Source organism: Crassostrea angulata, chromosome 1 (genome assembly GCF_025612915.1).
Source record: "Crassostrea angulata isolate pt1a10 chromosome 1, ASM2561291v2, whole genome shotgun sequence".
In the NCBI taxonomy this organism is placed as follows: Eukaryota; Metazoa; Mollusca; class Bivalvia; order Ostreida; family Ostreidae; genus Magallana; species Magallana angulata.
This window is the reverse complement of record NC_069111.1, coordinates 27108116-27122520: the sequence shown is the minus strand read 5'-3', so window position 1 is coordinate 27122520 and position 14405 is coordinate 27108116. Positions and strand designations below refer to the sequence as shown.

Here is a 14405-nt window from a genome sequence, read left to right as displayed (position 1 = left end):
CAGAGTTCATAATTCTTTGTTTTCTAAACAAAGCTTGAATATTGTCATTTTTACATATGTGTTGTATTGGTGTGAGTTTCAATCAAATGTATCTTTCTTTTGTTGATAATAGTATTTAAGAAGATATTGAATTAGTTTAATTTGTTTTTTACATGTCATTTTGTCTAAGAAATGGTAATTCTCTACACTATATTTTTTGTAAACAGCTATAAGGCTCGAGCTTTGTTTACATAACAATCAATTCTTACCTCTGTGTCTCGCTTGTAACTTGACTTTAGCATTCGATATTTTGGTCAATCATTTAAAATGCACCAGTAAACCATTTATACATAAAAAATAAAAATAAAATTTTTGATCTCAAATCGTGTCCAAGTCCCTTTAAAATGGGTGTGTGTATATATATATATATATATATATATATATATATATATATATATATATATATATATATATATATATATATATATATATATATATATATATATATATATATATATAAATTCTTTTGCATATATCATATCACTGAGACACATTACATGTACATGTATAATACCACTTAAAATTTCATATCTGACATTTCTTTTGCTACCTGATATAATACATACAATACAAGATAGGAAATTTTGTTTTAAATCTGTTTCGGGCGACAACCGAATTTTTTTTCTGTTTTGGATTGGTACAATCTTTTATTTGCTTAATATCATAATGATACTTATCTGGTGCAGTCCATGAGTTTTCTCAGGTAGCTGAAGGTTTCGACGGAACGATGAACTGTTTAGAACTGGATCGTGTAAATTTAAGTTTCTACAGAGCTTTGAATCACAATCGACGAAAATATATTTTCGTATTTACTTGAAGTCAATAAATGATGGACTATTGTAAAATGAAGTCAAGGTGCGTTAATATTTTATCAAAAAATATGTGCCGTGACCTATCGGGGTTATTTTTTCACTGACATGTCAGTCTTATAATACGTAATTATCACGCTTAAATGTAATATCGATTCATTTAATCAATTTTTAAGCTGTATTTTGTGTATAAAATTTTCAATTTGTTTTTCTGGAAAAAAAATCGTTTTGAAATTCTGTTGCGAAGGGTTCATTTTGCTGGGGGAAGATGACCAAAATTACCTATCCCCAGAGTTAGCACATTAACTTGCTATGCAATTAGACATACGCTTACGTTAGTAAACATAGGGTTGAATAACATCTGTTGCAATGTAAATCCGCTTACCGCGCGGCCTATATAATTACAAATGCACACACATTTGTAAACTTTCCGCCGATATGCATCATATCCTCTTTTGCTTTTGAGATGTACTGTATGTAAACAAAACACGCGTGTGGCAACAGGAATTTAACCGAATAATTTAAATATCCTTATGTTATAAGCAGACCGGAACGTATAAGTATGTTTATAAATGTATCTGTATATATGTTTTTCGTTTCTGAAACCAATATCACTTGGTGGATTTTGTGATGGCAAAACAGTCTATCCGGGAGCATTTGTTTCAGAGGGAAGTGAAGGATGTCAAGTCTCTGGATCTCTGGCGCGCATGCTTAGCTGAGTTTCTGGGCACGGGCTTGCTATGTTTTATGGCTGTAGGGGCTGGGCTGGCGCCGGAGGGTAGTCCCCCAGTATCCAGCGTTCACATCGCTTTAGAAGCCGGATTCTTTATTGCAGCAATCATCACGACCTTAAACACAGTAAGCGGGGGTCACGTGAACCCAGCCATCAGTCTGGGATTTCTGCTCACAGGTCACATAGGACTTGTGCGATGCTTTCTGTACATAACATCACAGACTGTGGGTGCAATTGCAGGATGCGGTTTACTTCTGGCCTTGACCCCGGAGAACCTTCAACAAGGCAGTTTCGGGGTCATAGCCCCGGGTCCAAATGTCACGGCAACACAAGCTTTTGGGGCAGAGGTTGTGATCACTTTTTTGTTGGATTTTAGCACTTTTTCGTTTGTGGACAACGGAAGACATGATCTGTCGGGATCAGTGCCATTTATAATTGGCATCGTTGTTTCATTAAACATTTTTGCAATGGTAGGTATAATTAAAAAATTAAGTGCTAACTATTCTGTTTGACTATATATATACATCTACGACAAAAACGCCCCCAGGTCTTTCTTTAGAGTATAGTTAATTTTCTAACAAATGCATGTATTTTCTTATACCTCAAATCCTTATGAAAACATCATGGGTTTTAAGTTGATAAACGAAAGTTAAATATTGACTTCGGTCTTTCATGTTTTGTTTGTTTGTTTGTTTTTCTAATCCTGTTAAACTTTATTTGCCACAAGTACTGTAAGGGCTATTTACAGCAATAATTTACCTGGAGAAACGACTTAATTCTGACACTCGTGTCGTAGGTACATTTAACTTCGTTTGTCAAGATCCCATTTTCGGAAATAAACGAATACGGAAATACTTTGACAATCAAATAAATGTAGCATCTAAATACATCTACAAACAAGATGAAAAGAATCAATTCATCATTTGCTATGGACATATCTTGGATTAAAAAAATATAGAATCAAAAAAAGGTAATTTTTGCATATTAATGTCTTGTTAAGGTGAAAATGTACGTTTCAATTGAATAAGTATATACCCATTAGATGCAACATGACGGATTTCAATGCTTAGTTATACTGCTGTAAAAGTACCAATTTCTCACTATTAATACATGTACATATAAAAAGTGCGAATACATATATATTTCAAATCGATATCAGAATAACTTGTTTACTATTAGTGTTGTAACAGACTGTTGTAAATCAATACTCATGTGTAAACAGTTGTTTCATTTGCCTGTAAGTAGAACTACAGTCAATGTCCTGTATAATTTTTTCCCTTACAGTTTAACGTCTCCGGGGGTTGCATGAATCCTGCCAGGAATTTCGGCCCTATGGTGGTTACGGGGAACTATGCATACGCTTGGGTAAACGTGACATCCAAAACTTCATATATAACTAATGCAAATGTATATCGCATTTTCGTTTCCTAATATTATTCTTGGCTGTCTAGAAAGCGTGATTAAATAATCGTCAAAAATGTACTAGTATTTAAAATTCCTGAAACTAGTCAGATCGCATAAGAAAGACCTTGAGTCTTGCATTAATTACCAAAAACAAAAACCTCATAATTAATTCCATGTATTGTATTTTCCAGTTTGGAAGAAAATAAACAAATTGTAAAGTAAACGATAATAATAATTTTCCCTCAACATTACAAATTTTAACAAATTGTGAAGGTATGATATTACTAGTATTACAATTGTATGGCGTTCTTTGTGACGCCTTTTTTAAATGGACCGTTCTCTTACCATTGCAAGTATGATACATGTAACTAAAGAATTTATAACACCAAATTCTGAATGCTCTAATCATGCGCTGGAAAACCAATCTGTAAAGTCAGATATTCACATTTCGCCAGTACCCAGACACGAGCAAAACGTACAGACAAATACATCTGTATCTGATTTATCAGATCGTTTTTATTTCGATTTTAGACGATTTCAGTGTAATTTTCTGATGTATATATATTAGACCATCCTTTGGACACCAATCTCTAATTAACCAGATTTGACATTATATCATGTATTGCATTGCTATATTATCTCTAGCAAACTAAGTAAGGACATATTAAATGAATTTCTCGTGATTTTTTATGAGAAAACAAATCTAACTGTGTTTTATTTTGCATTTTTATATGTTTTTTTTTTACTTTTAAGTATATATTTATAGTTTCTTATTGGGTTGGGAGGGAGGGACGGAGGGAGGAGGAACAACGGAATTGGGGCACGAAAAGATTTCTTTTCATGTGATTTATTTTGAATTAACAATGAACTACTTTTCGAACGTATGTTTTTAAATCTCCTTGAACCTGCTAAGGAGCATTAAACTTTGTGTAATCCATATTATTTTGTTGTAAGAAGAAGGGTAAATGAACGTCGAGGACGATACTGTATACAAAGTCGCTTGTAATGACATACACTGTACCCTTCATACAAAAACCTTCCTATCAGCGGGAGTTCAAAATGATTTCGATGATGCGGCGATAAAAAAAATCCACTTAAAATATACAGACTGTGTAAATCTAGGAGAGAAGGGATGATTATGTATCTTAATGAGCTCATTATATGTACGAGAACGTCTAGATTTTTACGATTGAATACACTATTTTATACCAGTTTGGCTCCCTACTTATTTTTGTAAGGTAGACTTTGGGCGTATCATGGTTTCAAACAGTCTTTCAAAAAAAATCCTATCATTTATTTACAATTTATTTTGTAAAAAACCGTATGTTATAAGATTTTATACAGGATGAAACTGCTTCAAGACGAAAACAATATCTATATTGAAGATCCTCTTTAAAAAGTTTACCTTTTGACCCATAGGGTATATATATCCTCAAAATGGTCAACATTTTTTAGCAATAGAAACAGTTTGATTTTTAAATGTTCTTTCTGATTTGCACTTTTAAAGTTTTCCAAACACTTTTCTGTTTTAAAGCGGTAGCATTTACAGATTTTGCAGAATAAGTAGTGTGATTAGTTATGTCATGGACCTTCAAGAACAGACCTAATGGAATACATGCACAGGAATATAAATGATGTCCAGTCTTGACCAGTCTTTCGTAAAAATGACAACATGATATATGTATATGTGCGTTTGCTCGGCGTTAATGTTCTTTGGTCGATGGATAGTGGAAGATATTGACCATCATACTTATTCGTATTTTAAGACGCGAACAATCTGACTCTATACAAGCTGGCCTCTATAACTATGCGTTATACATATACATAACCACAATACAGTCCCACTTACATGCCAAATGGATATGTTCAGTGATATAAGGAACTCAGTTTGATTTTGTATGGTATTGTAGGTGTACTGGGTCGGTCCAATGGTTGGTGGGGGCCTAGGTGCTGTACTGTATGATAAACTGTTTTCTACCAAAGTTTGCAAATCGAGACTGAAGAGCTGTGTGAGTGGCGAGCCCAAAGACACCAAGGAATTGGAGATTACGGTGGAAGAAAACGACAACAATATCAAACTGCTTGAACCTGAGCGGACATCGTGAGATAGAGGCAACATGATGGTTACGAATCTATGCAAAAATATGATATTTGTAGACTGCCGTAGTAAAATATTACGCAATGTGTGGCGAACGATGAGCATATATCAACATTACTGGATTCGTTAGATTCACAACGATGTAAATCTATACTATAACATACTGTACTAAATTAGATACACAAAGATGTTAATCTATTAACATACTGTACTATTTAGATTCACAACGATGTAAATCTATTAACATTACTGGATTCGTGAATCTGTTGTAAATCTATCAACATTATTGGATTCGTTTGATTCACAACGATGTAAATCTATTAACATTGTGATATCCGTTGGATCCACATTAATTTTGTATAAAGACTGTGTTCATGTTTTTGTATATTTCAGGATAAAAACAATACGTACATCGACATATGTTAGATATTTAGATAGAGTTTATTATTGCTATTTTCATTTTGTTATTGTGTATGTTAGAATAAAATGTGCAATGTACATGTATTTCAAATGTTTTGTTATAATAGTAAAAGACGGTGATCTAAAAAATTAAACACGCGAAAAGTTAAATTTGTTTTATCTAAAAATAAATTGGGAAAAAAGATATAAGTAATTGTTGATATGAAATCGAAGCATATATAATTGCTAAAAACTCGGAAACTCTAGTAATGCAAAGATTGAGAAAGAATCGATAAGATATGCCCTGTAATTATCTATTAAAGATCGTTTACCCTGAAACCATGGTCACCTAATGTTCATGGTCAGCTAAATGAAACTACATTAATGAGGTGTGGGAATAGAAAGTGGCCGCAAGGGGAAATAACCATCCAAAATTGGGGGAATGTAGAATTATGGAAGGAATCACGGCAGCAGAACTATATGGAAAGGCCTTTACTGGAAATGATAATTGATCGGATCGCCGTCAATATCCTCATGCAAGATCGGGTTTGCTCTTATCGTATGAATAAAAAATCAGAGGAGGTTAAATTGGGAAAATACAGCTTTTTTTAACTGAACTCCAACATAGTCATAACAAAAATAGATGGATACCCCATCGGATATTAAAATGTGTATTAGACAAAGTAAATTGATACGGATTTCCGGAACTTCCATTCATTAGATATCACATCCAATTTATTTTCGAGACTTTTGGACAGAGATGTTTAGAAATTAAATATAAGAATACTATGCTTAAGCGTATCTTAAATTAAGTTAATGTATTTCTGATCCGGTTGTTATTTCGGAAGTTTAAAGGTAATGTGTTCCAAATTCAGTGCAATTTATCTATATCATAAAATGAAATACAATTTCCAATACTCTAGTTTTGAAACTATATACATGCTTGAGTTTAACTTTGTGTGATTAAACATGAACTATAGAGAGGTTTTTCTCTGCATTGTGATTTCTAGGACGGCGGGGATTACTCAATATGGTTGGATAAGGTTCAACAAGGTCAACTTTTGCAACTAACTTAAAACTTGAGTTTCTTTTGCAAAGATTCTTCTTCTTTGGTGTTCTAATACTAATTGCCTAGGAGAGGTTCTCCATACTTAAACAAAATGATATATTTCAAGAAGAACAATGTATAAAGATATACACAATTGTCATTTGATAAGATTCATTTACGAGCAAACTTACAATAATTACCTACATAAAACATGTTTTTACATGCGCCGGTTTTTTTTTACATGACATGGTATGACAAAGTGAAGTATGAAAACAGTCAATGCATATAGACGACCATGCACTCAATGTGACGTGTTTATACTGGTTTTGAATTATTTATATATGGTGAATGACCGAATACTGGTACATGTACATGTACAGTAATTGTGAATTTAATTTAGGTGTTTGAACTAAGAATGTCTCAACAAAGCGCGGAGTGCTGCTTTAGATCGTATTTCATAGGAATCTAATTCGTAAACAGCTTTTATTAGGGATAAAAAAAATGGGCTGATTATAATTAAGATGGTTTTACAAATCCAAGGTTACAAACAGAAAAATCTCTATGCTATTTTCTTCGAAAGACTTAATTTCAGAGTATGTTCATGGTAAAGGCTTCCTCAATTGCCATCTACGTGTGCATGTAATTGAAAAAAAAATGGGTTTCCTGAATCATATGTTATCTATGGAAAATAATGATACAACGAAATTGCAGTAGCAGAAGTTAATTGAAAAAAATTCAGTAAATAATAGAAAAACAGTAGAATGTATACACTTGCAATGTTGAGACAACGGATAGGAATCTCTGATCCTCACAGTACATCGGGTTTTCATTAAATAAACAAATACTAATCTCTAATTGTTCACTTATCTTTAACAATGCAAATAAAAAAATGTTTGTTTCAAGTGTATCTAATTATTGTGATTTTTTATCTGGGTTTTCCGTAGGAAAAAATCCCGTAATTGAAATGTTGAAAATGGCGGAGGGGAGGGGGTGGGCGAACGACTACCAAACAAAATGCTGCCCCTTTTGTACGGTTAACACCTCCTACAGTTTTTTAAGATAGGAAGTTTTTGTTTTGCAGATCAATTGTACATATATCAGAAATGTGTATATTACTTGGATTTTGATCTTTGATAATTTATGCTAGCATTACCAGCTGTGTACCTTACTACAGTTTACAAGATAAGAATTGTTTTGTTTTGTAGTTCCATTTAACATATATATACAAAATGTGTATATTACTAGTCTTGTTTTTTGTTTTGTGAGTGTATGAGAAAAATGCCAGCTATTGAATTTATTACTTTTTATCCATAATATTGCACACACGGTGCATCATTTGTTCAGATAGCTCCTATTGCAGTTTTCACGATAAGAGGTTATTTTTGCATTTCAATTGTAAAAATGTGCATCATTGAAATAATTAAACGTCATCCTTCAATTTTTTTAATTTACCAATTTCAAATGGTTACTGATCACACAAAAGTTACCAGTATGCTGTCACACTGACAGCTTTCTTTTGTGTGTCAAATGTAATGTAAGTTGTTTCTTTATCCAAATGAAAAACTTTTCGTTTTAAAGGTATCTTCAACATAAAACATAATTTGAAGTTCTATTTCTTTCACTGGATTGGTGGAAATAGGATTCTAATACTCATAACACTGTACATCATCAAAATGGTACACATTATCAGGACATCGATTAATTCGTGTTCAAATAAGTGAAGAATGGTTTTTTCCCTAAATGTTACAAATACATAAACATGTATGTTAAAGGGGCATGGTCACGATTTTGGTCAAAAATTATTTTTCCGATTGTAATATTTGCAATGCTTCAGAAAGGCATCTTTAACAACCAATTTTGATTATCATTTGTTGAGTTATAAGCGAGTTACAGAGCTGGCAATTCTCCGCTATGTAAACAAAGAGTTTGTTTACATTTTCAACGTTGAAGTAAAAATTTTAGTTTTAAACCTAAAACGAATGTTTTAAACGTTAGAACTTGCTTTTCTATGCCTAAAATCATGCGCGGATCTAGAGGGGGGGTCGGGGGGGTCCCGACCCCCCCTGGAAAATGAAAATTTATTAAATTTACATAGTAAAATTATCGCGAAAATATGCCTCGGACCCCCCCTGGCAAACACAATTATCCTTCGGACCCCCCCTGGAAAAATTTTCTGGATCCGCGCATGAAAATAAAAGTACTGAAGTACTGACGGGAGTTGATTTTATCGATTATCATTTATTCAAAATCAACGACATGTGATTTTGCATGGCAAGTAGTATCAGTAATCGAAATATTTCTGAGAAATTGTATGGATCCAGGCAAGATTGAACAAATTGTTATACCAAACGCTCGGCTGTCTCCGTTTATCTCCGACAAGCAAGGGAGACTCTGTTTTGTCAGATATTAACGGAGACAACCAAGCGTCTGGTTGAACGAGACTACATTGAACTCTAGCGTAGGAATACATACGACTTTAAAAAATATCTAACTGTTTGTACAATTTAAAATCTTATTATTTCTATAGTATTGATAAATAAGTTTTCTTGAAAAACAATGCTTCAGAATACATAGCATCGAATTTATCGAATATTTTCAAGAATTAAGTGTTGTCAGCAGTATTAATTTGTGCTTAGGTCCAAACACTGTTTCACTTTCGCTTTACCCGAGTAAGTGCATAGGAGAGTTGATTAAAATCAACTCCAAAAATCAGATAGAAAAATAAGCTGGAAAAAGAATTTTAATGGTAAATTGAACCTATGTAAACAAAAACAGGACACAAGCCTTGTTTACATGACAAAGAATTGCGAGTCCTATATCTTGCTTATAACTCTACGAAAAATTTTATTTGATAATTAGAAATGTATTTCTAAAGCATTGTTAATAATAAAAACATAAAAACTGAATTTGACCAAAATGCCCCTATAAAAAAAAGAAAACCTCTTTTTCTTTCCTATTGATTATATATACAGTAAATCAGTTTCTGACTCAAGATCGCATGGTTTCGGCAATATAATTCCTTAACTTATTTTTCCGAATCATCCAATACCTTACTCAACCCCTTAGTGCACTAGATAATGACTAGTGTCCCTTACACAGCCAAAAATATCTATTTCAATATACGTCAATTATAGGAACCTCTTCCGTCCATCAAGGAAATTATAATGTTATAAGAGAAGTCAAGCAATTTGTTATTCGAGCCTCGTGGACTTCGCGATATACATTTGATGTAACAAAAGGCTCATCATGTACAGACACTTGATCAGAATCCGGAAAGGGGGGATATTGGGGAGGGGGGAGGGTGGGGGTTTAAAAGGAATGTTATTATGTCCTTTTACTGACTGTGTTGGAATCAAATATCTGACGTCTTGTGGGGGAAATGACGAAGTCTTTGACTAGTTTTCGGGACAAATTTCCCATTATTCTTTGTCATTGTAAAGATCAACACGTTTTCCCGCATAAGACCAATCACTTTTAGCAAAGCTTTTTGTTTTATGTTATTGCATATATGAATATCAAGCGGATCTGTTAGATATGCGGAGAGAAAGCATTGCTGTTTTGATAGATATTACCTTATCATCTGCATGGCCTTACACAAATGTATATGTCATATTTGGAAGATCAGCACCTTTTACAGGCAAACAAAGATAAAATGAGATATAATACTTATAGATTTTTAAATAAATTTCTTAGATTTGGCAGAATTCCTATTCTTGACCATGACTCTCGTTCCTTACTTTGGGGAGAGACTCACTCAGTGTGAATGAAAATAAATATCTTTTTTTTTTAATCGTTCAAATTTATATTCAAGGTACTGGCAGATTTGAATAATCAAAAATCACATTTTTTGATAACATTTTGCTTATTTAATATCTTTATTTATCTCATTCATCCTTGCATACATGTTAGACTAATATTAAATAACATTAACTTTTTACTATCAAATATCTAAGCACTGCTGTAATTTATCATTATATAAGTACAAACTAAGACCTAATTGCAATAACATTGTATTTGTTGTTCAACATGTAGGGAGAGGGCGAATTAAGTTTTTATAACTTGTGCCCAATCACATTATAATATAAAATGCAATAAACTATGTTCAAATCAAGCACAAAGATCCGTTTATGCATGTATGAGTAAATTAATTTTTCAAAAAAAATGTATCGTCTAGCGTGCATTTGTACATCTTCACTAGCCAAGGGTTTTCGGTTTATTGGGACCGAAAACCCTTGGCTAGCGAAGATGGCATTTGTAATATTTTAAAACTACTGCCCATATGTAACAAATAAAAATCACTATTATCTATACTCCAAAAATCGTATCAAAAATACAACGTCGATTTTCAACATCTTCATTGAAATGTTATCGCTGATTTTATACAAACAATTACACATGTATGTAGTGGTCACTTTATCGCGAGAAGTAAGTACTAGTACGCGCAAAGTACTAGTAATCGGAATCTCACTTGGTTACAATATACATAATTACTAGTATATATTAGATACATGTACTTGCCAAAAGTAGTTAAGTTATAACCTTTAGTGTGATGTTTAATTCACACAGAAGTATTTCAGGAATCCGTCATGTTGTAAATTTTGAATTTACTGGGTGGGTGTAAATACAAAATTTACAATCATGTCATGTTGTAAATTGTACATTTTGTATTTACACCCACCCAGTAAATTCAAAAATCTATCGCACTTCAGATTTAAGTTGTCACGTACAAATTTGATTATCGAAAGATCTATTTTGTACAGAACAATTGTCTTTACATTTTTTCTAATGTTATAAATAAGGAGGAAATGGTCCTATTTTAAGAGATATTAATGATGATACTGCTTTCAGGCTTGTACTAAACTTATTTACTAGTATATCAGACTGACAAAGGTTATGCGCAGACAGAGAAAAGAAAACAAAGGAACGGTGAAATATTTTGATAAATGGGTGGGTGTAGATATTTTGAAATGTAACTTATGAGACCTAGATAAAATAAAATAATTCGAATATTCAGTTTACATACTTTATTTCCTATACACAGAGTTTATAAATCTCAAGTAAAGATAATATCAAAAATGATACTTATCATTTAAACAATTGTTTTTATTACATGTACACAACAGGAGAAGAAAAGGAGAAATAAACAAACACAAACAAAATATATCTATAATCTGAGAATTATAGTAAGCTTATTGTAGCAATAGACAATGAGGAACATTGAACCCAAGATGCCATACATATATGCACATTGTCAAATGGATACATTCCCCGGAAAGCATTGTTAGTAGCTTAAATGATACTTTGAACTAATTTTCCATCAATCCCAATTTGCACCTCAATTTCAGGAAATGGAGATGAAGGGAAGACAAATAAGTGTTGTTATGTATGTCATTAGCTTATTTTTTGCCAGAAGTATATTGTTTTAGAAAGAATTCTTTTGTCAATATTAATTAGTTTTGCCTTCAAAACATAAAATAATCATAACGTATACCTTCAATTGCTTTGAACATCCCAAGGTTGAGTACATTGTACAATATGTCCCCTGGCAAACATTCTCCTCAATCAATACTTTGTTAATGTAATGTGTCTAAAAGTACCGTTAATTGTTCTGTTAAAGCTCTTTAGATTAAAGCGTTACCAGTTAATAATGTCGTTTCTCGTTCTTTTGTTGCACAATAACGATTTTCAACTCGTCGAAAACGAAAACCCAAGCAAAAGTTCAAAGATGGGATTTCTTGCAAACATTTCCACAAGGCCATGCACTAGATGGCTAGTCGGCTGCATTTATAATAATGTCTACAAATATCAGAAGTTTTGGTGTGAAATAAGAAAGATAATATAAGTTAATATTTTAATGTCTCTTTAGCTTTTAAGAGAGTGTACATTCATGTATATAAAATTGACTAGCTTTTTCAGCCCATAATCAGAAGTTCAATTGATAATTCCTTTTTTTTTCAAAAAAATTAACTGTATAATAGTTTATGTGTTGTAGATATACAAGTTATCATATAATATGTATCTTTTGTATCAAACTAAATATCCTTCTTTCTGAAAAGGAAAAAAAATCATTATGGTATTAATAATTTAGTGAGCGAGGACCCTTTTCTTCATGGAACACAAAAGGTGGGGGAAAATCGCTCCTTTTTTAAGTACCACTACACACTTATGATTAATTGATGTAACATTGCACATAAAACAGAAATAAAAAGGATTTTTTCGACAAACGCTTTCCTTTTAGGTAATACTGTATGCTGAGATTGGGGTAAACAATCTGTGGGAAGAAATTGTTATAAAATATGCCTCTTAGGAGACACAATTCTTACACACTTCATTCTTTAGAAAAGATAAAAAACGGACAATATAAATGTGTAATTGATACTAGAGAGTTTAAATGTTTCCACTTTGGTTTAGGAGGTAATATTTCTATCTCTGAATTTTGAATTATATAAATGAATTTAATCTGGGATGAAAATATATCATTGCAAATAATTATTGTAGCGACTCAAAATTCAAAGAAACAGAATCCCTTCAAATGGGCCACCTCGTGCTTAATTAGAACTTGATATTATTTCTTTGTAACTGTAGGCTGTTACGTCTTATGTACGACCTTCTCGTTTACTTTATCCCTTTAATAGTGATATGAAAACCATTCCTTTTTGACAAGGAAAACGTCGTCTTTTATAAAAACTGAAACCAAACGCTACGTCCTTTAGATACTCTGTTTTCAAATATGTCACTAGATCTGTGGAGGCTTACATATACATGACCTTAAGGACTTATATTTGTGACATACAGGCAAGCGACTAGATTATAGGGTATTATGATTAGTTTGCCGGGACATCAGTGGGGGTAAATGATTGCACTGCACTGCTTGTCCCATTCTTTTTCATCTTATGACCATGACTAAATTTCCAATTAGAATTCCGTGGGGAATATCCTACACAGACCTCATATTTTCTAGCAAAACTAACCAGCAAAGTGTGAAGCGGGGTGACAGTAGGGATACCCGTGTGTCCACTTACTCAGCGAAATCATTAGTTTGGTTTTTTTTTCTCTCTCTTTTTTCATATCAGAAAAAATGATTTTCTTGTTTTCATGCAAATGTGTCCTTACCTATGGTAATAAGTACTTGCAATCCATCAGCTGTATCGGAAATGTGATTCCCCCCCCCCCCCCAAAAAAAAAAAATTGAAATTGTGCTAATGTCCTTTATTGAAAAAAAACAACAATATTTCAGTAATCAAACTTTGTGAATGAATTCTTTAAAATAAAGGAAGTAGGTGTTTTAAAAGGGCACTTTAAATATTATATTAACACGTGCATTCATCGTGTAATTTACATGTATACTTCTTGCTGTTGAAGTTTTTAACAATGGTTGTAACATAAGTAATGATATGGTCAAATGCTTTAAAAGAATATAACCAAAGAAAGACAACATCTTTCCTTTCCTTTTTTTTTCTGTGATGTTTATAGATAGATACATATAGCCCAGTATGAAAAATGTTACATGTTTCTGCAAATGAGTAAAATCGACGTTAGTGGATTGTTTTTGGGGGGTGGGGGTGGAGGGTTTGGTATTATTGTTGTGATGGGAAAGGGCTGTTTACAAGTATTTCTCGTATTGATGATTTTGTTATTCAATTAATCCCACTTTTTAGCTTCCGTTTTTATCACTGATTTCACTTCATAATGGTACAAATTGTTATTATTAATCGTTCTACGAATACCACGTAATGTGGCTTTTATTACTAATTCTTGCGCTAAAAGGAATCAATTCGAAATGATTGGCATGAATAAGATAATCATAAAAGTACTGCTATAATTCGCTGCCTTTTTTGAATGCAAAACAAAGCTATTAGGCCATTCATAATACGT

The 14405-nt window shown here is 32.5% G+C and overlaps 1 protein-coding gene across 2 annotated transcripts; it reads left to right on the top strand.

Annotated features, from left to right (window-relative positions):
• The first annotated feature begins 1303 nt into the window (after positions 1 to 1303).
• On the top strand, positions 1304 to 5598 carry LOC128164407 (aquaporin AQPAe.a-like). 2 transcript variants are annotated; one of them, XM_052828207.1, is made up of 3 exons: positions 1307 to 2051; positions 2866 to 2946; positions 4896 to 5597. In XM_052828207.1, exons 1-3 carry the CDS (start codon positions 1479 to 1481, stop codon positions 5088 to 5090), a joined length of 849 nt encoding a protein of 282 aa, XP_052684167.1. In that variant the 5' UTR covers positions 1307 to 1478; the 3' UTR covers positions 5091 to 5597. The 2 variants fall into 2 exon arrangements, with proteins under 2 accessions (XP_052684172.1, XP_052684167.1); XM_052828212.1 differs by lacking the exon at positions 2866 to 2946 and having other exon boundaries at positions 1304 to 2051; positions 4896 to 5598.
• The last annotated feature ends 8807 nt before the right edge of the window (positions 5599 to 14405 follow it).

What these genes read in the sequence shown, in the direction of transcription:
- LOC128164407 (XM_052828207.1), top strand. Translation starts at nt 1,479, where the DNA reads ATGGCAAAACAGTCTATCCGGGAGCATTTGTTTCAGAGGGAAGTGAAG. An exon ending in CATTAAACATTTTTGCAATG is followed by an intron (nt 2,052 to 2,865) that starts GTAGGTATAATT and finishes TTTCCCTTACAG; the next exon opens with TTTAACGTCTCCGGGGGTTG. An exon ending in GGAACTATGCATACGCTTGG is followed by an intron (nt 2,947 to 4,895) that starts GTAAACGTGACA and finishes ATGGTATTGTAG; the next exon opens with GTGTACTGGGTCGGTCCAAT.